This window comes from Phyllobates terribilis, unplaced genomic scaffold (assembly GCF_046119375.1).
Source record: "Phyllobates terribilis strain yellow unplaced genomic scaffold, ASM4611937v1 Scaffold_2__4_contigs__length_985480577, whole genome shotgun sequence".
NCBI classification, from domain to species: Eukaryota; Metazoa; Chordata; class Amphibia; order Anura; family Dendrobatidae; genus Phyllobates; species Phyllobates terribilis.
Window position 1 is genome coordinate 970388322 of NW_027362762.1, and position 25701 is coordinate 970414022.

The window sequence follows — 25701 nt, forward strand, 5'->3', positions numbered from 1 at the left end:
ACCGCTCACTTTAGCAGGCTCGTAACCATGATAAACAGAGGGTTACTAAGTGCGCGTGTGCCCCTAGTAACCCGATGTTTACCATAGTTACCAGCCTGATCGCTGCTCCCGCTGGTCACACACAGCGATGTGTGCTGACCAGCGGGAGGGCAACGACCAAAAAATGGTCCAGGACACTTTGCAGCGATTAGCGACCTCACAGCAGGGGCCTGATCGCTGCAAAGTGTCACACATAGCGACATCGCTGGTGAGGTCGCTGTTGCGTCACAAAACCGTGATCTCGCTATGTGAGACGGCGGCTTAAGCCCATCTCCATTTATGCCACTGACATAGCGCCACTTGCTCAGAGCTGTCTGACACAGATTGTACATGATAAGACTGGGGGTGGGGCCTCTTCATTATGAAGTAATTCCTTGTTATGCCCTGGTCGGTCTTCCCACTCCTGTTGTACTGGGTCTACCCTGGTTGGTGAAACATAATCTTGTAGTGGATTGGCAATCCAGAGAAATTGTGGAGTAGGGAGATTACTGTCATGAAAACTGCTTAAGCACTTCTCTTTCTGCAGTCTCTACTGAGACCTTACGTGCATTTTTGTCTGGTTTTGAAAACGTATTTTCTGAGAAGGGGTGACAGGATTTGCCTCCTCATCGTGATGACTGTCCCATTAACCTGATTCCCGGAGGTAAACTTCCCAAGTTCAGACTCTGAGAGACAAGCCATGAAGGATTTCATTGCTGAGAGTCTGGAGAAGAGACATATCAGACCCTCCTCTTCGCCTGTGGTGGCAGGGTTCGTCTTCATTAAGAAGAACGATGGGGGTCTCCATCCCTATTTAGATTTCTGGGAATTGAATCAAATACCGTCCCAGATCCGTAACCTCTTTGATCTGATTCTGGATTTATTCAACCAGATTGTGGGAGCTAAAGTGTTCTCAAAGTTGGATTTAAGGGGAGCCTACAATCTGGTTAGAATTAGAGAAGGGGATGAATGGAAAACGGCTTTCAATACCCCTGAGGGGCATTTCAAGAGTCTGGTTATGCCTTTTGGTCTCACCAATGCACCTGCGATTTTCCACCATTTATTGTGCAGGTTTGTGGTGGTCTATTTGGATGATATTTTTATTTACTCACCTGATTTAGACACATCAGGGTCATGTTAAACAGGTACTACGGATTTTAAGAGATAACAAACTTTAAGCCAAACTGGAAAAATGTATTTTCTCTGTTCATGAGTGTCATGGGTGTGTCAGATGTGATAGTCGCCCTGCAGTTGGTTGCAGAGGATTTCTTCGTTTGGCATTACATACACCTTCTTAGCTGTTTCACTCTAGGACCCAGCAGCTACCTCCTTCCTGCTAATTGACACCCTGGCCTGGGTGTTTAAATAGTTTCATTTGCAGTAGGAAGGTGCCGGTGATACTCACATGTTTCCTTGTGAATGCTTGGAGCTCTCAGACTGCTATCTTCCTCTGTGGTGCTAGGAGGACACTTGGAGTGCTCTCTGATGTCGGCTAAAGCTAAGCTACTTTTCCCCGTGTCTGTCTCCCTTGTTGTCTTTAGTTGTTAGTGCGGATCAACTAGTGCTCATCCCCCCTTCCCTATCCAGGGCCAAGCGCTAGGGAAAGACAGGGTTTAAGTTCGTGTGCGGCGATTGGTGAGGAACCAATATAGGGACATTAGTGGAGACAGGGTGATATCAGATCAGCCTAGAAGGTCTCCACTCCCCCCTTTCCCTAGAGTCTGGGCTCCCTTTTCCTCTTCCCTTTGTGTTACACTTAGTCTTTCACACACCTTGTGTGACATTATCACCGGCCGTGTACATTTAGATAAAAAAACAAAACAAAAACAAAACTGACACTTGGGTTTAATTGTGTGTTTTGTTTTTTTTCCTTTCTCCTTGGTATGGGTGCAGTTGCAGAGCGGCTGCACAGTCTGTCTCTGGAGGTGAATGACCTCCGCTGTGAGGTTCAGGAACAGCATCAGCAGCTACAGGTTGCCCTCCCGGACAGGTTTTCAGGAGGTAGGGACAGGTTTTTTGTATTGAAGGAGGCATGCAAACTGTATTTTAAACTTTGTCCTTACTCCTCGGGTAATGAGGAGCAACGGGTTGGAATTGTGATCCTCAGTCATGGGCGTTTTCGTTACTGCAGGACTCTGTTTGTCTTCTGTCTGTGGAGGGGTTTTTAGGGGCACTGGCCCTCATCTATGATGTCCCTGATCGAGTCGCCTTGGATGAGTTTAGGCTACGTCGTCTTCAGCAGGGGAATCGGTCAGTGGAAACGTACGGTTCGGAATTCTGCAGATGGGCAACGGATTCCAAATGGAATGACTCAGCCCTCAGAAGCCAATTTTGTGAGGGGCTTACGGAATGGTTGAACGATGCCTTGGCAGTATATGAAACCCCTCAGTCCTTGGAGGCTGCCATGTCTTTGGCTATACGTCTTGATAGACGTCTTCAGGATAGACGGGTGAGACCACCTTCTCCGGGGCCTTCTTGTTGGGGTTATGTACCTCTGCCATGGGAGCGGTCTGGCGGTGAACCAGTACTGGGGGAGGTAGAGGAACCCATGCAGTTAGGGGGTGTCTCTACATCATACAGTTCCCCGGAGATTCGCAAGAACAAAGGCGTATTTTTTTTATGGGCAAAAGGAACATTTTGTTGGGACCTGTCCTTCAATTCCTAAACAAAAGGAGACTCGATTAACCCTTGGTAGTCTGGAGTTGGATAAGCAAGGGGTGCATTTGTCGCCAACCTGCAGTTCCCGGTTTGTCCTGACTGCAGAGGTGGTGCTAGAGAGCAAAACCGAGAAAATTTCTGTGTTTGTTGACAGTGGAGCCGAAGTCAGCATGATTGATGCTGAGTTTGTGAAAACTCATGATCTTCCTTGCTGTACTTTAGATAAACCTATTTCCATCTTCGCCATTGACTCGGCGCCACTTGTACAGAAAGCATTTACTCAGATTGTACATAATGTAAAACTGAGGATGGGCTCGGTTCATTGTGAAATAATCCCTTGCTATGTCCTGGACAGTCTTCCTACCCCAATTGTTTTAGGTCTTCCCTGGCTGGTGAAACATAATCCGTTGGTGGATTTGCAAACCGGGGAGATTATTGAATGGGAAGATTACTGCCATGAGAACTGTTTAGATATTTCCCTTGCTACAGTCTCTACGAAAATATTACCTGCTTTTCTGTCTTGTTTTGATGATGATTTTTACGAGAAGGGATGTCAGAATTTGCCTCCTCATTGTGCATATGACTGTGCTATTAACCTGACCCCCGGAGCTAAACTACCAAAGTCCAGACTGTATAATCTTTCTGGCCCTGAGAGACAAGCCATGAAGGATTTCATTGCGGAAAGTCTGGAGAAGGGACATATCAGACCTTCATTTACGCCTGTGGCGGCAGGGTTCTTCTTTGTCAAGAAAAAAAGATGGCGGTCTACGTCCCTGTTTAGATTTTCGGGAATGAAATCAAATTAACATCCGAGATCCATACTCTCTTCCCGATTTGTTCTGCCAGGTTGTAGGAGCTAAAGTATTCTCCAAGTTGGATTTAAGGGGAGTCTACAATCTGGTTAGAATCAGAGAAGAGGACGAATGGAAAACAGCGTTCAATACCCCAGAAGGGCATTTCGAGAGTCTGGTTATGCCTTTCGGTTTGACCAATGCACCTGCGGTATTCTAGCATTTCATAAATTATATTTTCCATCATTTGGTGGGGAGGTATGGGGTGGTCTATCTGGACGATATTTTGGTTTACTCACCTGATTTTGAGACACATCGGGGGTATGTTAAGCAGGTGCTCCAGATATTAAGGCATAACAAACTTTATGCCAAACTAGAAAAGTGTTTTCGCTGTTCAGGAGGTGCAGTTTTTGGGGTACTTGTCATCTTCGGGTTTTTGTATGGATCCGGAGAAGATCTGTGCAGTCCTTGATCGGGACCGTCGCAAGAACCTGAAGGCCCTACAACGTTTTCTGGGCTTTACTAATTTTTACTGGAAATTCATCCAAAATTACTCAGTAATTGTGAGACCCCTTACTGACATGACAAGGAAAGGGTCTGATTTTTCCAAATGATCGGATGCCTCCTTCCAGGCTTTTTTTCTTCCTTAAAGAATTATTTTGCCACTGCACCTATACTCAGTCAACCCGATGTTTCCCTTCATTGTGGAGGTCGATGCGTCGGATGTCGGGGTTGGGGCTGTGTTGTCTCAGGGTTCGTCCCCTGGTAAATGGCATCTCTGTGCCTTCTTTTTTAAAAAATTGTCTTCGGCTGAGAGAAATTATGACGTGGATAATAGGGAACTTTTGGCGATCAAATTGGCATTCGAAGAATGGCGACATTGGTTGGAGAGGGCTGTCCATCCTATTACTGTTATTACTGACCATAAGAACCTGTTATCTCTCTCAGCTAAACGTCTCAACCCTAGACAAGCCAGATGGTCCCTGTTTTTTACTAAGTTCAATTTTGTTGCCACTTTTCGTCCAGGGGTCAAAAATTTCAAGGCTGATGCTTTGTCCCGGAGCTTCCCTGGTGGTGGTGATCATGAGAACCCTACCCCGATATTACAGAAAGGGGTAGTCATTTCAGCACTTTATCCTGAACTGGAGGGTGAGATGTTGGAGGCACAGGGGGACGCCCCTGCCTCCTGCTCTTCAGGAAAGTTATTTGTACCATCTAATCTGTGCTGCAAAGTAATTAAGGAACATCATAACTCTGTGCTTGCTGGGCATCCAGGTGGTAAGGCAACCGCGGACCTCCTCTCTTGTCGTTGTAGGTGGCCGGGGTTTCATCGGGATGTAATTGAACACGTAGCTGCTTGTAGTATTTGCGCGCGTTCTAAGGTTTCGCATACCCGTCCGTCTGGTACTCTTCTTCCGCTACCTATTCCTAGCAGGCCGTGGACACACTTGTCCATGGATCTTATTCCTACCTACCGGTTTCTGCCTGCAAAACGGTGTTTTTGGTGGTAGTAGATAGGTTCAGTAAAATGGTTCACTTTGTCGCATTGCCTGCACTTCCAAATGCCAAGACACTTGCTCAGGTGTTCATAAATGAGATTGTGAAGCTTCACCGGGGTCCCTCCGATGTGGTGTCAGATCGGGGAACCCAGTTTGTTTCCAAGTTCTGAAAGGCATTCTGTTCTCGACTGGGGGTGCAGCTGTCCTTTTCCTCTGCCTTCCACCCTCAGTCGAATGGACAGATCGAGCGCATCAATCAGAATTTGGACACCTACCTCAGGTGTTTCGTCTCCGAAAATCAGGAGGATTGGGCATCCTACTTACCACTGGCAGAATTTGCCATTAATAATCATTGTCAGGAATCCACTGGCAGGTCACCGTTCTTCGGTGCATACGGTTATCACACACAGTTTGGTACCTTTAGTGGTGGAGGAGGAACGTTTTGCTTAATCGCTCTCCTCGGTATGGCGGGGGGTTCTGAGTAATTTAAAGATCATGGGAGACAGGTATAAAGGTATGGCTGACAGAAAACACTTTCCAGGTCCGGACCTGAATGTGAATGACTTTGTGTGGTTGTGTACCAGGAATATAAGATTGAAAGTTCCTTCTTGGAAGCTGGGACCTAGGTTTATTGGTCCCTATAAAATAACCGCCGTCATTAACCCAGCAGCGTTTTGTCTTGCACTTCCTCAGGCCCTTAAGATCCACAATGTTTTCCACAAGTCCTTACCCTTACTCAAGAAGTATGTGGAACCTCTTGAGCCCTCACCTCTACCGCTACCCCCAGTAATTGTTGATGGTAATCTGGAGTTCCAGATTTCGAGGATTGTAGATTCTAGTCTCCAACGTCGTTCTCTACAATACTTGGTGCACTGGAAGAATTATGGTTGAGAGGAGAGAATGTGGGTTTCAGCATCAGAGGTGAACGCTCCCAGGTTGGTTCATTCATTTCACACCTCTCCTGAGAAACCTGGTCCTGATTGTCCGGAGGCCACTCGTAGAGGGTGTGGCGGGTGAGGGGGGGATACTGTCACGGGTGTGTCAGATGTGATAGTCGCCCTGCAGTTGGTTGCAGAGGATCTCTTCGTTTGGCATTACAGACACCTTCTTAGCTGTTTCACTCTAGGACCCAGCGGCTACCTCCTTTCTGCTAATTGACACCCTTGCCTGGGTGTTTAAATAGTTTCACTTTGCAGCAGGAAGGTGCCGGTGATACTCACGTTTCCTTGTGGTGCTAGGAGGACACTTGGAGTTCTCTCTGAAGTCGACTAAAGCTAAGCTACTTTTTCCCATGTCTGTCTCCCTTGTTGTCTTTAGTTGTTAGTGGAGATCGACTAGTGCTCATCCCCCCTTCCCTATCCAGGGCCAAGCGCTAGGGAAATATAGGGTTTAGGTTTGCGTGTGGCGATTGTTGAGGAACCAATATAGGGACGTTGGTGGAGACAGGGTGATATCCGTATGCAGTAACCACCACTCCACCACATTACTGCATGACCTCCTCTACCCTCACCTACTGTATCCTCACCCATCCCTTGTAGAATGTGAGCCCTCGCGGGCAGGGTCCTCGCTCCTCCTGTATCAGTCGCTGACTCGTTTTGTTAAGATTATGTAAATGTTTTTGCTATGTATATCCCTATCACATGTAAAACGCCATGGAATAAATGGCGCTATAATAATAAATAATAATAATATCAGATCAGCCTAGGAGGTCTCCACTCCCCCATTTCCCTAGAGTCTTGGCTCCCTTTTCCCCTTCCATTTGTGTTGCACTTAGTCTTTCACACACCTTGCGTGACAATGAGGTGCAATTTTTGTGGTATCTGTTGTCACTGTCGGGTTTTCAGATAGATCCGGAGAAGATCCATGCTATACTTGATTGGGATCGTCCTGAGAACTTGAAGGCATTGCAGTGCTTTCCTAATTTTTACCAGAAATTTATCCAAAATTATTCGGTAATAGTGAAACCCCTCACTGACGTGACAAAAAAGGGGTCAGATTTTTCTAATTGGTCGAATGCCGCCCAGCAGGCTTTTTCCTCTTTAAAGAGCTGTTTTGCCACGGCACCTATACTTAGTCAACCCGATGTTTCTCAACCTTTCATGGTTGAAGTTGATGCATCGGAGGTGGGGGTTGGGGCTGTGATGTCTCAGGGTCCGTCCCCTGGTAAATGGCGTCCATGCGCTTTCTTTTCCAAGAAGTTATTTTCGGCCGAGAGAAATTATGACGTGGATAATGGGGAGCTTTTGGCGATTAAATTGGCTTTCGAGGAATTGCGACATTGGTTGGAGGGGGCTGTCCATCCTATTACAGTTATCACGGACCATAAGAACTTGTCATATCTCCAGTCTGCTAAGCATCTCAACCCTAGGTAGGCTAGATGGTCTTTGTTTTTTACAAGGTTCAATTTTGTTGTCTCTTTCCGTCCAGGGGTTAAAAACATCAAGGCTGATGCGTTGTCCCGGAGCTTCCCTGGTGGTGGTGACCATGAGAACCATGTCCCTATTTTGAAGAAGGGGGTGGTCATTTCGGCCTTGCACTGTCGCGCAAAGAGTGGGAAGGACTTGGTGCAACACAGAGGGAAGAGGGAAAGGGATTTCAGACACTAGGGAAAGAGGGGAGTGGAGACCTCCTAGTCTGGTCTAGCGTCACCCTGTCTCAACTAACATCCCTGTATTGGCTCTTCACCAATCGCCGCACATGTGCCTCGCCCTGACTTTATCTGGTGTATGGCTAAGGCTAGGGAAGGGAGGAGATCTGCTGTTAATCAGCACTTCCTTGCTGTGTCCTTAAATACACTCAGATCCTCAGAGAGTTGCTGGCGATAGCATGTATACTTATTCAGGCCTGGGATTCTAGTAGTCGGCTAGACTTTCCTTGGAGTTCCTTCGTGGATTGTTGCCGTGCTTTTTCCGGTGTATTCCCCTGCTTGTTTCCCTTGTGTGTATTTTAGTTTGTAGTGGGGCTGACTTGGTGCTCTCCCCTCCCCCTCCCTAGCTAGGGCCTAGCCTTAGGGTCAGCTAGGGCCAGGTTTCCTGCTCAGCGATAGATGCAGAATCTATTTAGGGTCTATAGGGGAATCAGGGTTTGTTGTCTAGCTCTGTTTAGGGGTCTCCACTCTCCCTTTCCCTATTTGTAGGGCTCCCTCCCCTTTTCCCATAGTTATGCGCTGGGTTCTCTCCATACCCAGCGTGACTTCTAGGAGGAATTTGTGAATGATCAGATGCAATGGGTTCGTCTGTATAAAGGACGGAGCGTCTTATGCACCATCTATACAATTATCAGACAACTTTCTGCACCTCATGCCCAAAAATGTAATAAAATATGCATAAACAGAATCGTCCTGACCATGAACCACGGCTGTAGAATCAGCGGGGCATCATTTATAGACACGTATGTAAGACCCCGGAGCGTCTCCCTGCCGGCATCTGACATCCATATAATTAGTGTATGGCAGGGGGAGGAGGGGGATGCAGTTGCAGCTTCTCTCCAGTGTCTGTGAGCATGCACAACACTGCTCTGACATCACACCGCCACAAAACCACTGAAAATCAGCAGCTCACACCCAACAGTTCAGCACGGGAAGATTGGGTGGTTTTACACTGCAACCACAAAGCCGGCTCCATATCTAAAACATGGAAAGCCTGTAACCTCTCGAGACTCCGCCAACCTGATGATCCAGAACAGGAGAAGTCTCTGATCCAAACCTAAGTCCTGAGAATGGGGGCTCCATGATCCCCTACCCTGGGGGGCTGCACGTCTATATGACCGCTCTATTAAGCTCCAGTGGACTTCGGGGGCAGCGGCCCCCTCTTTACTGTGTGGTCTTGGATGGGGATAAATTGAGCGGCCATTCTCCTAATAGGCAGGGTACAGAGGTGACATCTGGCGTGTACCCACAGTGTGGTAAAGGAGCACTCCAAGAAAATGTAAACCCCATGTAATACCTAGTGCATGGCCAGAGGGGGCAGAGTTTTCTGTTATGTGGTCAAGCGCTGCCCCTCTAGGACCTGCACTGGCCATTATTAGGTTTGCCTAAAGTATATTTAGTATTTTGGGTGCAACCAGTAATTGCGGCTGGATGTCTGAATGTTTTTGGCCCCCTCTGTGATGGCTCCCCTCCCCCTATACCGAGGGTCTGAATGCACTTTGTGATGGGCCGTGGCTCTGCTCTGTCTCTGCAGCTTTTGCAATGGAAGCAGTTTGAAGACGAGCCGAGTCAAAGCACCATGCAGATGGCCAAGTACTTCACCAGTCCCTGCAAGAGTATGAGGTCTATGTACAGCGAAGAGCAAATCTACCAGCTGCTGGGAGAGAACACCTCCATGAGACGGCTGCTGACCGAGGTGAGTCTGACCGACACTCCCAGTTATTGATTGGGCCCCGGCATACCCCGGCCTGGCCTCGGCATCCTCAGCCCTGCACTAGCATCTAAGGCTCTGTTCCCACATGTCAGAAATCTGCAGCAAAACTGGTCTCTGGCAGGAAATCAGCTGCGTCAAAAATGCAGGTTTTGCTGTGTTTTTTTTTTTTAAGCGCTTTTTCAGCGTTTATTTCACTGTCCTTCTGTCTCTATTTATGTATGTACATAAAGTTCAGTAAAAAAAATAAAATAAAAAAAGAGCCCCATTCTATTTTGCCATCAAAAACGCTGACAAAATTTACCTGCGTTTTCTTCACCACCCATTACTTCTTATGGATGAAAGAAGTGACCGGCTCTATTCTCCAAAAACCCAAATGAGGCACAAAATACACAGCAAAAAAACAACAACAACAAGGTGTCAGAGAACTCTGGATTCCCGTAGACTTTGCTGGTGCTGCAAAACGCAGCTGAAAATTTGCATAAAAATCTGCAGCAAAATACGCTGCAAAACCCAACGTGTGTGAACATAGCCTAGCACTGTATGCTTATTACTTAGTGGGGAGGGAGACACCCAGCACTGAAGTCAGAATTCATGGTGAACCGATTCCATAGATTTCTATGTAATCGTTCCCAGTCATCCAGCTCATTGGTTGCTGAAGCGGATCAGTCCTGGGTTAAGTCCAAAATTGAAGCATTCAGCATTTTCTGTCCCAGAAATGGACGCCAGCCCGGTGCACAAATCTCCATTTATTGTGTCTGGTTCAAATATAAATGAATGGGCCGGACGTAACGGATCTATGGGCATAACTAGAGTCCGATGGGCCCCGGTGCAAGATTTGTATCGCAACTCCCATCCTGGTGTGTGTGTATGTATGTATGTATACACCTGCATGTACACACAAACACACACCCAAAGTCATGGACAAAAGTCTTGTCATCCTTGAAATTGTTGCAGAAAATGAAGTATTTCTCCCAGAACAGTATCACAATTACACGGTTTGTTATACACCGGTTTATTTCGTTTGTGTGAATTGGAACAACACAAAAAAACAGGCAAATCTGACATAATGTCACACACAACTTCAAAAATGGTCTAGACAAAATGTTGGTCACCATCAACTTAATATTTGGTTGCACATCCTTTGGAATAAATAACTGCAATCAGTCGCTTCCTATAACCATCAGCTTCTTCCTCCTCAGCCGGGATCTTGGACTCTTCTTACAATCTGCTCCAGGTCTCTCATATGTGAAGACGTCTTCTCCCAACATCAATTGTAAGATCTCTCCACAGGTGATCAATGGCTTCATTCTGTTTTCGGTTAACAGTAGAATGATGTGCTTTACCAAAAAGCTCTATCTTGGTCTCATCTGTCCACAAGACGCTTTCCCAGAAGGATTTTGGTTACTCATGTACATTTTGGCAAACTGCAGTCTAGCTTTATGTCTGTGTGAGCAGTGGGGTCCTCCTGGGTGTCCTCCCATAGCGTTTCGTTACATTCCCATGTGGACGGATAGTTGGCGCTGACACTGATGCCCCCCGACCGTGCAGGACAGCTTCAATTTCTTCAGAACATGATTGGAGCTGCTTATCCACCATCCAGACTATCCTGCGTTGCAACCTTTCATCAATTTTTCTCTGCAGTCCACTTCCAGGGAGATTAGCTACAGTGCGATGGGTTGTAAACTCCTTAACTATGTTGCGCACCGTGGACAAAGGAACATCAAGATCTCTGGAGATGGACTTGTAACCTTGAGCTTGTTTATACTGTTCAACAATTTTGGTTGTCAAGTCCTCAGACAGTTCTCTACTCCTCTTTCTGTTCTCCATGCTTAGTGTGGCACACACAGACACATAATGCAAAGATTGAGTCAACGTCTCCCCTGAAACAACGTTATTTACCCACAATTTTGGAAAGTGCCAACAATTTTGTTCGGCCCATTTTTGGGGTTTTGTGTGAAATTTTGTCCAATTTGCCATTTTTTTTCTCTGTTTTATTGTGTTGTTCCAATACACACAAAGGAAATAATCATGTGTATAACAAAACTTGTATAATTGTGATAATTTTCTGGAAAAATACTTCATTTCCTAGAACAATTTCAAGGGTGCCAACACTTTTGACCATGACTGTACATACAGTGTGTCCCTTATCCTGAGCCCTATCCTGATAATATAAATATATAATATATATATATATATATATATATATATATTACACACACACACACACTACCGTTCAAAAGTTTGGGGTCACCCAGACAATTTTGTGTTTTCCATGATACTTTTATTTATCAAATGAGTTGCAAAATGATTAGAAAATATCGTCCAGACACTGACAAGGTTAGAAATAATGATTTTTATTAGAAAGAATAATTTTCTCCTTCACACTTTGCTTTGGTCACACAATGCTCCTTTGCAGCAATTCCAGCATTGCAGACCTTTGGCATCCTAGCTGTTAATTTGCTGAGGTCATCTTGAGACATTTCCCCCCCATGCTTCCTGAAGCCCCTCCACAAGCTGGATTGGCTTGATGGGCACTTTTTGCACCATACGGTCAAGCTGCTCCCACAACAGCTCAATGGGGTTGAGATCTGGTGACTGCGCTGGCCGCTCCATTACAGATAGAATACCAGCCGCCTGCTTCTTCCCTATAGTTCATGTATAATTTGGAGGTGAGCTTTGGGTCATTGTCCTGTTGTAGGATGAAATTGGCTCCAATCAAGCACTGTCCACAGGGTATGGCATGGCGTTGCAAAATGGAGTGATAGCCTTCCTTATTCAAAATCCCATTTACTTTGTACAAATCTCTCACTTTACCAGCACCAAAGCAACCCCAGACCATCACATTGCCTCCACCATGCTTGACAGATGGCGTCAGGCACTCTTCCAGCATCTTTTCACTTGTTCTGCATCTCACAAATGTTCTTCTGTGTGATCCAAACACCTCAAACTTTGATTCATCTGTCCATAAAACTTTTTTCCAATCTTCCTCTGTCCAATGTCTGTGTTCTTTTGCCCATATTTTCCTTTTATTAGCCAGTCTCGGATATGGCTTTTTCTTTGCCACTTTGCCCTGAAGGCCAGCATCCCGGAGTCGCCTCTTCACTGTAGACATTGACACTGGCGTTTTGCTTGTACTATTTAATGAAGCTGCCAGTTGAGGAGCTGTGAGGCGTCGATTTCTCACACTAGAGACTCTAATGTCCTTGTCTTGTTGCTCAGTTGTGCAGCGGGGTCTCCCACTTCTCTTTCTACTCTGGTTAGAGCCTGTTTGTGCTCTCCTATAATGTCCTTGTCTTGTTGCTCAGTTGTGCAGCGGGGCGTCCACTTCTCTTTCTACTCTGGTTAGAGCCTGTTTGTGCTCTCCTATAATGTCCTTGTCTTGTTGCTCAGTTGTGCAGCGGGGCCTCCCACTTCTCTTTCTACTCTGGTTAGAGCCTGTTTGTGCTCTCCGCTGAAGGGAGTAGTACACACCGTTGTAGGAAATCTTCAGTTTCTTGGCAACTTCTCACATGGAATAGCCTTCATTTCTAAGAACAAGAATAGATGGTCGAGTTTCACATGAAAGTTCTCTTTTTCTGCTCCAGATTCTCAACTAGCTCAAAGGAAGGTCAATTTTATACCTTCTCAAATCAGCCAAACCGTTTTCCGCTGGGCTCACATACTTGTGCAAGGGTTTTCTAAACATCCATTAGCTTCTTACACAGTTAGCAAACACAATGTACCATTAAAACACTGGAGTGGTGGTTGATGGAAATGAGCCTCTATATACCTATGTAGATACTGCGATAAAAACAAGACGTTTGCAGCTAGAATAGTCATTTACCACATTAACAATGTATAGAGGGTATTTCTGATTCATTTAATGTTAGCTTCATTGAAAAAAAAAAAAGTGCTTTTCTTTCAAAAATAATGAAATTTCTAAATGACCCCAAACTTTTGAACGGTAGTGTATATATAACATATACGCACACGCTCGCATACATACATACATATACAGCGGGGAAAATAAGTATTTGATACACTGCTGATTTTGTAAGTTTTCCCACCTACACAGAATGGAGAGGGCTGTAATTTTTATCATACGTCCCTTAACCTGTGAGAGACAGAAAAAAATAAAAATAAAAAACCAGAAAAAAAAACACATTGTATGATTTTTACATAATTAATTTGCATTTTATTGCATGAAATAAGTATTTGATACAATCGAAAAACAGAACTTAATATTTGGTCCAGAAACCTTTGTTACAATTACAGAGGTCAGACGTTTCCTGTAGATCTTGTCCAGGTTTGCAGACACTGCAGCAGGGATTTTGGCCCCCTCCTCCATACATATCTTCTCCAGTTCTTTTAGGTTTCGGGGCTGTCGCTGGGGAACATTGAGTTTCAGCTCCCTCCAAAGATTTCCTATTGGGTTCAGGTTTGGAGACTGGCTAGGCCACTCCAGGGCCTTGAAATGATTCTTATGGAGCTACTCAGTTTCCTTGGCTTTGTGTTTCGGGTCACTGTCATGCTGGAAGACCCAGCCACGACCCATCTTCAATGCTCTCACTGAAGGAAGGAGGTTGTTGGCCAAAATCTCGCGATACATGACCCCATCCATCTGCCCTTCAATACGGTGCAGACGTCCTGTCCCCTTTGCAGAAATGCACCCCCAAAGTATGATGTTTCCCCCACCATGCTTCACGGTTGGGACGGAGTTTTTGGGGTTGTACTCCTCCTTCTTCCTCCTCCAAAGACAGCGAGTGGAGTTGATAACAAAAAGTTCTATTTTGTTCTCATCTGATCACATGACCTTCTCCCGTGCCTCCTCTCGTCATCTAGATGCTCATTGGTGAACTTCAAACGGACCTGGACATGTGCTGGCGTGAGCAGGGGGACCTTGCGTGCCCTGCAGGATTTTAATCCATGACAGCGAAGTGTGTCACTAACGGTAATATGTGAGACTGTGGTCCCAGCTCTCTTCAGGTCAGTGACCAGGTCCTCCCGTGTAGTTCTGGGCTGATTCCTGACCTGTCTCAGAATCATCCTTACCCGACAAGGCGAGATCTTACATGAAGCCCCAGACAGAGGAAGATTGACAGTCATCTTGTGTTTATTCCATTTTCTAATAACTGCGCCAACAGTTGTTGCCTTCTCACCAAGCTGCTTGCCTATTGTCCTATAGCCCATCCCAACCTTGTGCAGGTCTACAATTTTGTCCCTAGTTCCCTTAGACAGCTCTTTGGTCTTGGCCGTGGTAGAGAGGTTGGAGTGATTGAGTGTGGACAGGTGTCTTTTATACAGGTAACAAGTTCAAACAGGTGCAGTTACTATAGGTAATGAGTGCAGAGTAGGAGGCTTCTTAAAGAAAACTAACAGGTCTGTGAGAGCCAGAATTCTTGCTGGTTGGTCGGTGATCAAATACTTATTTCATGCAATAAAATGCAAATTAATTATTTAAAAATCATATAATGTGATTTTCTGGATTTGTTTTTAGATTGTGTCTCTAACAGTTGAAGTGAACCTGCGATATAAATAACGGTTTATTTGCTTTATAAACCGGTCAAAAGCAAACTGCAAACAGCCTTTAGTGCTGGCAAAAACAAAGAAAACAGTCCTTTGCGCAAAGTCACTGGTTAGCCAGCGCTGTGGTCACACAAGCTAGTAGGCATTCAGTGCACGGCCCAGTCTGGAGACAACCACACACAGGAGGCCTTTTCCCTCCACACACACACAAACCATGTTCCAAACAGCAGCCTCCATTTTATAGGCTGTTAACCACACCCAGAGGTGAGGTATGTGGGTAGCTGGACCCACCCAACTCTCCAAGCTACCCATAACCCGGTCCCAGGTGCATCAAACAGCCTCTTAGTGCTTACGTGCACTAGAGAAACACTATGGGCTACATCACAGAGGACAGCCATCTCTGTGACACATACATCCCATCAACTATGCGACTATTAGCCACCTTACATACCTCCCCCTCTGCCTAAAGCCGTGGGGCTTGGCACCTTCTACCACTAGACAGGGGATTCTCGAGAGGGCATTGGCATTACCATGTAGCTTCCCTGCACTATGTTCTACATGGAAATTGAAATCCTGTAGGGCTAAAAACCAGCGGGTGACCCTAGCATTTTTACCCTTTGTTTCCCTCATCTATTTGAGTGGGGCATGGTCGTCGGATACCAATCTAAACTTACGTCCTAAAAGATAGTACCGTAACGTGTCCACCGCCCACTTTATGGCCAAGCACTCTTTTTCTCTATGACCGAATAATTCTTCTCACATGAGGACAGCTTTCTACTCAGGTAGAGAACAGGATGCTCCTCCCCGTGAATCTCCTGGGAATGCACCGCTCCAAAACCGACATCTGAGGTGTCCATTTGGAGTACAAATTCTTTCTTAAAGTCGGGGGTAATCAGATCCACTTTCATTTCTTGAAAGGCCATCTCCGCCTCTGCAGTCCACTTATCCAAAGCTGATTTTGTCCCCTTAAGCAGGTCAGTCAGGGGTGCGGCCATCATGGCGAAGTTTGGGATAAACCTCCTGTAGTATCCCACAATCCCCAGGAAGGCTCTAACCTGCTTTTTTGACAGCGGTCTTGGCCAGGTTTGGATTGCCTTCATTTACTGATTTGAGGTTTGACTTCGCCTCTACCCATTACATAACCCAGGTATTTGGCTTTTTCTCTCCCCATGGCATATTTCTTTGGGTTTATTGAAAAACCCACCTTTCTTAAAGCATCAAACATAGCCTGGACCTTTTCCAGGTGACTCTCCCAGTCTGGGCTGAAGATAACAATATCGTCCAGGTATGCTGCGGCGTATTTCTTATGGGCTGAAAGGATTCAATCCATGGCTCTCTGGAAGGTAGCAGGGGCCCCCTGCAGTCCAAACGGCACCCGGACATAATGGAACGCAGTCTTCTACTTGGCTCCCTGTGCCATAGGGATCTGCGAATATCCCTTCATCAAATCCAAGGTGTAACATCTCTGGCGACGTGCTTGCATGGCTTACCACCTCTCACCATGCAAGACCGCAATCTTACCTATCAGGCCAGGCTGCACACTTTGCTCCAGTACCTGCTGTTTGTATGTCTCTTGTCTGCTGGCTTAGGGCGGCGGCACTGTTACTTCTTGATTCTTAAAACTACAGTGTGCACAGTCCTAATGCATCCCCAGCCTATTGCTGTGAGTCACTGGATACTTAAACCCCCTCCACCCAGTAGGAGGGGCCTGAGCAACACTTTCCATCTGTTTGTTCCTTGCAACTGAGTTGCCAGGTCCTGTCCTGTATCTAGTCTGTTTCTGCCACCCTGGGGGCTGTATACCCATGCCTGTTACCTGTACCTGTGACTTTTAGTCAGTTTCCGCCACCCTGGGGGCTGAGTTCCCAGGCTCATTCCTGTATTTTGTTCCCGGTTCAGATCCTGTCTGAACAGTGTCCTAGTCCGTTACCTCTTTGTCTCTATGTCTGTACCTTCCCCTTTTCCTGCAATATCTTAACCTGCACCTAACTCCAACTCGTTGTCTCTGTACTTCTGTTTGTGAGTTTTGTGTCCACTCGCTACTTCACTGCAAGTACCTTGTGTGTATCTGGTTCTGCTCACCCTGTTTCCCTGCCTCTGTATCTAACTCCTGTGTTCCAGCTATCTTCTTGTGTTTTCCAGTCTGTTCCATGTGAACAGAGCCCTGTCCTGTCTACCGCATCTGCGGGTTTTGCTTTGCTTGTTTACCGCACCTGCGGTTTTGCTCTGCTTTGCTTGTTCACCGCATCTGCGGGTTTTGCTCTGCTTTGCTTGTTCACTGCATCTGCGGGTTTTGCTCTGCTTGTTTACCGCACCTGCGGTTTTGCTCTGCTCTGCTTGTCTACCGCACTTGCGGGTTTTGCTCTGCTCCGCTTGTCTACCGCACTTGCGGGTTTTGCTCTGCTCCGCTTGTCTACCGCACTTGCGGGTTTTGCTCTGCTCCGCTTGTCTACCGCACCTGCGGTTTTTGCTCCGCTCTGCTTGTCTACCGCACCTGCGGCTCCTTTCCTGTATCCCAGTCTGTACTGGTCCCTATCCTGCCTACGTTTCTACCTGCCAGTACCCGCCTGTCTGCATGTCAGCCGTGCCTGCCTGTGCCCACCTGACTGCATGCCAGTCGTGCCTGCCAGTACCCACCTGTCAACATACCAGCTGTGCCTGTCAATATCCACCTGTCTGCATACCAGCCGTGCCTGCCAGTACCCACCTGTCAATATGCCAGTCTAACCTGCCTGTTCCTGCATTCCCCAGTGTGGGTCAACAGCTGTGACCGGGGTCTGACCTGGAGTAGCACCTGGTCTCTCTGCTCGGTTCCTCCCTGGTTCACGGAGTCGATTGAGCCGCCGTGCGACCTTGGTTGGACCGGGTTGATACTCAGTTACGCCCCTCCAGGCACTCCTTGGTTCATGGTCCAGTGGGATCACTAATCACGTTCACGCCAGTCAGTCCGGGCGTGAGCGTAACACAAGGTAGTTATGTACCTTGCTGGTCCAAGTCTCTCGATCAACTCATCGAAGCGTGGCACGGGACATGTGTCGAATTTGGAGACCTCATTCAACTTCCATCATTGCATAATCTCCATTCACCATCGGGCTTTGGGACCAAGACAATCGGGCTCGACCAACCGCTCTTGGATTCCTCAATGACCCAGAATTTCAGCATACGAGCCACTTCTTTGGAGATCAACTCTCGTTGGATCTCAGGTATCCGATATGGCTTCAGGTTCACCCGCACATGTGGCTCCGTCAGAACCTCGTGTTCTTTGCCCCTTGTGCAGCCCGGCAATTCCGAGAACAGATCCCTGTTCTTCTGCAGCAACTTCCGACACTGCTGTTTTTGGGCCTTCGTTAGGGTCTCCGTTATTGCAACTCCTCCAACCTCACCTTCTGATTTGACCATTAAGCAAGGAGCTTCAACCCCCTCTCTGTCTTGCCACGGCTTGATGAGGATGACATGGTATATCTGGTATGGCTTATGTCGTCCTGGTTGATGAATCTTGTAGTTCACTTCACCAGCCTTTTTCACTACTTCATACGGCCCTTGCCACTTGGCCAAAAACTTACTTTCCACTGTAGGAATCAAGACAAGGACTCTGTCACCAGGATTGAACTGCCGCACTCTGGCTGACTGGTTGTAGACCCTGGCCTGCGCCTCCTGTGCCTGGAGATGTTATTTTACGATGGGCATCACCTTCGCAATCCTCTCCTGCATCAGGGCGACATTGTCGATGACGCTCCTGTGGAGCGTGACCTCGGCTTCCCAGGTTTCATTTGCTACGTCATGAGATCCTGCGGATGTCGGCCGTACAGGAGTTCAAATGGCGAGAACCCAGTAGAGGGCTGTGGGACTTCATGGATAGAGAACAATAGATACGGCAGGAGACAGTCCCAGTCTCTCCCGTCCTGTTTGTATGGCCTGCCTCAGCATACTCTTCAGGGTTTTGTTGAACCTCTCCATGAGGCCATCTGTCTGAGGATGGTATACTGATGTTCTCAGTTGGGAGATTTGCAGGACCTTGCACAATTCCCTCATCACCTTACTCATCCTTTGGCAACCATGTCCGGGAGTAAATATTGACTAACTCACCAGCTATACTCTTGGAGGAGAAGTTTCTCAGAGGAATCGTTTCAGGATAGCGGGTGACATAGTCCAAGATGACCAATATATATTGATGCCCACGAGCAGACCAACCATAGCAATTCTCTCAAACGGCACTTCAATAATGGGCAATGGCACGAGGGGACTTCGAAAGTGAGAGGTGGGGGCGTTTAACTGGCAAGTCGGGCAGGACCTATCAATACTTTAATATTTCCTGGTGACACCCGGGCCAATAGAACCTCTGCATAATCCGTTCCTGCATTTTTTCCACCCCGGCACCAATAACTGTTCCACAAGCTCCGCCATCACTTCCGTAACACGGTACAACAACTCCCCACTCATCATAAAATGGGGAAACCCACAACCCTTCCCCCACAGATCCCAAAATAAACAAAAGTCCCGGCCTATAATAATAGGGTGCAACAAGTCCTGAATGACTCCGACCTTGTGGGCCTTAGTACTGTGGGCCGTTTCAATGTCCACTCTGGTCATGGGGTAGTCCTTAGCATCACCATGAATGCTCCGTACCCCAACCTTTTTCCCCAGGATCAGTAGGAGAGGAAGCGTGAACCTCACAAGGGTCACCAGACTCCCGGAGTCTAGCAGTGCCATTACCTGCCGATCGTTCACCTTCACGGGGCATGATTGTGGCCCCTCGCTGGGTGGACAGTTCACACTGCAGGCCGGATAAGCATAATATGAACAGCGGCGTCCTATGCTGCAGTCCATCTGCTCGGGGGTGAGGGGACAACAGGCAGCTATATGGCCTAGGCCGTGGCACCTCCAGCAAATAACATCACCCGTAGGGACCTTGGGCATTTCCTCCCCCACCCCTTTGCACCTTGGACGCCCCACCCCCTTTTTGGGCTTCCACCCCTTGTTGGCACCCCCAGTATGTAGTGGGCTTCCTTCCCAAGGAACCCTCAACCCCCTGGTATCTCTCGACCAGTCTAATCAGTTCATCGGCATTCCAGGGATCACTCTGGGAAACCCAAGTCTGTATTGGCCTCAGCAGTTAATGCACAAACCGGCCCATCACCACCCGCTCTACCATCTGCGCAGGCGTAGAGGACTCCGGCTGCAGCCACTTCTGGACCAGGTGCAAAAGGTCAAACATCTAGGAGCGAGGGGGTTTGTCCCAGTGATATGCCCAGCACTGGACCCGCTGCGCTCTGAAAGTCAGTTACCCCCAAGCGTGCCAGAATCTCAGTTTTTAGCTTGCCGTACTCTTTAGCGTCCTGCAAAGCTAAATCATAATAAGCCTTCTGGGGTTCCCCTGTCAAGTATGGCGCCAGGAGCTCTGCCCACTGGTCTGGCGGAAGTTTCTCACTCTCGGCGACCCTTTCAAGCACCATCAGGAAGGCCTCTACTTTATCCCCCTGGGTCAATTTCTGCAAGGCTCGTCTTACCGCCTTCCGGACGTGGAAGTCATCAGCCGGTCTTTGGGACGCTCGTCCTACCCTGGATGGTGGTTGCCAGAAGCTATATCTGCTGTTGCTGCTCCTGCTGGTGCTGTTGGATCTGCTGTAACAGCATGCTGGTCTCCTGCTGGTGCTGCTGCGACTGGACCAGGTGTTTCAGCAGGTCCTACATTTTGTCCGGCATCCCTTGTTGACTTGTGGCAGACTTCACCCAGGACATGCAGTCCTTCCTGTAGCAGTCACATGTATCTGCTGGGAACCCAGATTTTAGACACAGCTGACTGTGAACAACCAACATCTTTTGCAACATTGCGTGATGATTTACCTTCTTTTAAGAGTTTGATAATCCTCTCCTTTGTTTCAATTGACATCTCTCCTGTTGGAGCCATGATTCATGTCAGTCCACTTGGTGCAACCAAGGTGTGATCACTCCTTTTTAGATGCAGACTAACGAGCAGATCTAATTTGATGCAGGTGTTAGTTTTGGAAATTAAAATTTACAGGGTGATTCCATAATTTTTTCCTCAGAATTGAGTGATTCCATGTTTTCCCTCTGCTTGGTCTGAAAAAAATTACCCTTACTGAGTACCACATTTTTAATCTTGATTTGTTTTAGTGTTTCTTAAAGCCATAAAGTTGCCATTTGAAATGACTTTAGTTTTGCGCCATGTCTGCGATCTGCTTTTTTTCAACAACATTAAACAACTGAATGAACATCCTCCGAGCCCGGTGATTCCATAATTTTTGCCAGGGGTTGTAATATGTCCCTTATCCTGGGCCCCATTCTGGTATATATGTCCCCCATTCAGCTGCTGTTGTTTAATGCATAGAAAAAAAAATTCTACTTGCTTTTCCGCCACATGGCGTCCTCTTCTGAAGCCGGCAGCTGACTTAAGCGTGCAAGCTTCGGGAGCGCATGACATCACTGCCCCAGTCACGTGCAAGCTGACGTCAGTTGCTGGCCTCTGATTGGCCAGCAGCATGTAGTGCCACAAATGGACCCGAGGTGTCTGTGAGCCGCAATACACTTCAGCTGGATGTGTGTCAAAAGACGCACACCAGTTGAAGTTTGTCGGTGTAGGCAGGCCCCCACCCACACGGGCACGGTCGTTACGCCCCTGATGGACACCTAGAATTATTCTGAGGTTCGAATGTCTGAAGTGGAGGTTGGAAAGTGACATGACACAATGTATTGATGCAGGGGCGAACGTAGGCAGGAGAGGCCCTGTGCAAGAGCAGTATATGAGCCCTTTACAGTCTTATCATATTGCACACTGCCCCCTGCTTTGGAGGCGGTAGTGGCCCCCTTGTCTCGGGCCCCAGTGCGGCTGCAGAGGTTGCACAAAATGCTTTGTCCGCCCCGCGGCTGCAGAGGCTGCACCAACGCCTTGTCCGCCCTGCAGCTGCACAGGTTGCACCAATGCTTTGTCCGCCCCGCGGCTGCAGAGGATGCCCCAACGCTTTGTCCACTCCGCGGCTGCACAGGTTGCACCAACGCTTTGTCCGCCCCGTGGCTGCACAGGTTGCACCAACGCTTTGTCCGCCCCGTGGCTGCACAGATTGCACCAACACTTTGTCCACCCCGCGGCTGCACAGGTTGCACCAACGCTTTGTCCGCCCCGCGGCTGCACAGGTAGGTTGCACCAACGCTTTGTCCGCCCCGCGGCTGCAGAGGTTGCACCAACGCTTTGTCCGCCCCGCGGCTGCACAGGTAGGTTGCACCAATGCTATGTCCGCCTCGCGGCTGCACAGGTTGCACCAACGCTTTGTCCGCCCCGCGGCTGCAGAGGATGCACCAACGCTTTGTCCGCCCCGTGGCTGCACAGATTGCACCAACGCTTTGTGCACCCCGCGGCTGCACAGGTTGCACCAACACTTTGTCCACCCCGCGGCTGCACAAGTTGCACCAACGCTTTGTCCGCCTCGCGGCTGCACGGGCTTCACAAACACTTTGTCCGCCCCGCGGCTGCACAGGTAGGTTGCACCAACGCTTTGTCCGCCCCGCGGCTGCAGAGGTTGCACCAACGATTTGTCCGCCCCGCGGCTGCACAGGTTGCACCAACGCTTTGTCCGCCCCGCGGCTGCACAGGTTGCACCAACGCTTTGTCCGCCCTGCGGCTGCACAGGTAGGTTGCACCAACGCTTTGTCCACCCCGCGGCTGCACAGGTTGCACCAACGCTTTGTCCGCCCTGCGGCTGCACAGGTAGGTTGCACCAACGCTTTGTCCGCCCCGCGGCTGCAGAGGTTGCACCAACGCTTTGTCCGCCCCGCGGCTGCACAGGTTGCACCAACGCTTTGTCCGCCCCGCGGCTGCAGAGGATGCACCAACGCTTTGTCCGCCCTGCGGCTGCACAGGTTGCACCAACGCTTTGTCCGCCCCGTGGCTGCACAGATTGCACCAACGCTTTGTCCGCCCCGCGGCTGCACGGGCTTCACAAACACTTTGTCCGCCCCGCGGCTGCACAGGTAGGTTGCACCAACACTTTGTCCGCCCCGTGGCTGCACAGATTGCACCAACGCTTTGTCCGCCCCGCGGCTGCACGGGCTTCACAAACACTTTGTCCGCCCCGCGGCTGCACAGGTAGGTTGCACCAACGCTTTGTCCGCCCCGCGGCTGCAGAGGTTGCACCAACGCTTTGTCCGCCCCGCGGCTGCAGAGGTTGCACCAACGCTTTGTCCGCCCTGCGGCTGCACAGGTTGCACCAACGCTTTGTCCGCCCTGCGGCTGCACAGGTAGGTTGCACCAACGCTTTGTCCGCCCCTGCGGCTGCACAGGTAGGTTGCACCAACGCTTTGTCCGCCCCTGCATTAGTGGAGGTGGAACAATAAAGAGTATCAGGAAGAGATGGCATACATTGTAACAAACACTCAGCTGTGAGAACAACTAGGAAAGGGTTTTTAACCCCTGAATACAAACGGGAATTTTCCAATTCACAGACGGCAGAGATTTTAAAATAAGTAATGGATTGAGACACAACATATATCAGAAAGTGTTTTATTGCCTGGTAATTAGAGGGGTTTATGCTTAGAATTGATCCTCCATATCTGTGGGGTCGGCCACCTCCGCCCGGATGTAAGCAGTGATTGGTCCCGGAGCAGCACAGCGCCGCTCACTGTAGTGCTCATTATGGGATACTGCAGCTCCTATTGAAGTGAATGTGTGTAGAGCTAAGCTGCTGCTTGCTGAGGGGGCTGGGTACTGGACCACCACCAGTTAGACATGGATGACCTATGCCATGGCTATGCAATCAATATCTTAAGCCTAGTAAACCCTTTACGCTGACCTTTGTCCTGTCAGTAAATGTCTTTCTCTGTTTGTTTCACATGACAGAAGAACGCAGTGATAGAAAGTCTCCAGGAGCAGGTGACCAACGCCAAGGAGAAGCTGGTGGAGCTCCTGAAGCCAGAAGGCAGCGTGGAGATTACACAGGTCTCTGCCACCTCCACGCTGACCCTTAATCAGCATAAGGCCACTACAGAGACCACTGCTAATCCAGAAGACAAGGGACCCCTGACGGCCGGCCAAGACGATGACTTAACCCACAACACGGTCATCCAGGCTGATGTGAACTGCAAGGATGAAGACGTGAAGCCCCCTGCTGAGGAGAGAGACTATTTCCATGACATTGTCCTATCTGCAGGGCCAAGCCCAGACAACGACCTAGCGGCAGTCTCCAGAAACGTCAGCTTTGTGGACAACGTTACCAAGTCTCATAGGGAGTACATAGAGAGATCAGTGGATGGCCCGACTGAGGCTTGGGAGCAACTGTCCCGAAAGGTGAACTACGTCAGCAGTGAGAAGCTTCAGGAGATCCTCAGGGAGCTCAGCGTGGAGACCCTGTCAGGGTGTAATCAGGGGTCTCCTCAAAGGCAGAGACGTGCCAGCCACAGCGTCCCACGAGAGCCCATACCACATCCCCCCGAAGGGTTCCGAAATGTATGCATCAGCTTGTCCCCATACATAACACGGAGAAGAAGGCATGGATACGGCCGCAGAAGCGTCTCCACCACCTCGCAGTACTCTAGACCCGAATTTCCTCCAACCCACTGTCTTATTGGTGTCAGTGACAGGTATAACAGGACAAACCCTCTAAGTTATGACCCGGGTGATAGAAGACTGGATGAAGCAAACCTCGAACGTTCCTATCATTCTTCAGATCCAACGAAGACTGTGGACTCGTGTGGCCAAGAAAATGGTGACCTGTGGATAACCAAATTATCAGAGCCACCAGAGACGTCAAATGGCTCCCGCCATGCTAACCACTGGAACCATATGGGCACAGAGGCCTTCAGACCACAGACCCTCTGCTCAGAGTCAGACTCCAGTAGCTCAGAGGAGACTATGTGTTACTGCCACAGACCGTACTGCGACATGTGTTCACCACATACGTGTGACTCCAGCGACAGCTGTAACACTGACACAGAGACCGCAGACCGGCTGTACGGGTGGCCGGATCAGCTCTGCGCCACGCGGACGGTCATAAACTTTAAAGAGGACCTTACACCAACTTTTGTTTGATGGTTAAGCCAGTTGTGATTCCCCTCTCCCTTTCTAACTCAAGGCTGACAGCCCAACGTGTGTCTAGAGAGACAGAAACGTGTCCTGGGTGGTCATTTATGACTTTGTGAATTGTGATCTGTGTGGGAGCCATACCTGTAAATCAGTGGGCGGCTTAGTGTGATGGATCTGGTTTGTTCCCTTAGCCAGAAGCAGAGGAATGAGGAACTTGAATAATAAAAACTTTCCTCTGTAGGGCTTCCAGTCCAAAGAGCACTTTTTCCCCTAAAAAATTGCTGTGATATCGAAAAACAATCCTCAGCTTTCTGATCAGCTCGTTCTCTCCCTCTCCCAGCAGAAGTCTCAGCACAATCTCAGACTGCAGCATTAACCTATGCTGAATCGTGTATGTGTGTATGTGGGTAGAAAAAAAATATGTGCGTCTGCAAAAAAAAAAGTCAGAGAAATGTCTGTGTTTGAAAAGAAACAGGTGAGTGCCATGCTTCTTTGAGATGGAAGCCATTATTTCCACGAGGTCATGTCGCACCACCAGTATCTGTTAACATTGTCCCCTAAGTGTTGTGCCTTGTCTCATAAGACGGCGCTGCGCTGCTGCACTTCTCTCCACTCACATGTCCGTTTTTCATCTGAATCACAGATAAAAATTATCCATATACTGTAAGTCTATAGGTCTGTGAACAATCAGCACACATTGACATCTGTTTCTTGTCCATGTGCTGTCCATCCGTGTGCCGTCTGTCTGTGTGCTGTCCATCCGTGTCCGGCCCGTCCGTCTGTGTGCTGTATGTGTGAAGTTCGTCCGTGTGCAGACAGTCCGTGTGCTGTCCATG

At 48.5% G+C, this 25701-nt stretch overlaps 1 protein-coding gene across 1 annotated transcript in view; it reads left to right on the forward strand.

The window, feature by feature from the left end:
• GPR156 (G protein-coupled receptor 156) overlaps positions 1–25268 on the forward strand; it is a 138324-nt gene extending 113056 nt beyond the window's left edge. Inside the window, exons 8-9 of the mRNA XM_073670875.1 lie at positions 9148–9309; positions 23684–25268. Coding sequence (XP_073526976.1) covers positions 9148–9309; positions 23684–24871 — 1350 coding nt within the window. The 3' untranslated portion in view covers positions 24872–25268. The remainder of the gene's footprint in view (positions 1–9147; positions 9310–23683) is intronic.
• The last annotated feature ends 433 nt before the right edge of the window (positions 25269–25701 follow it).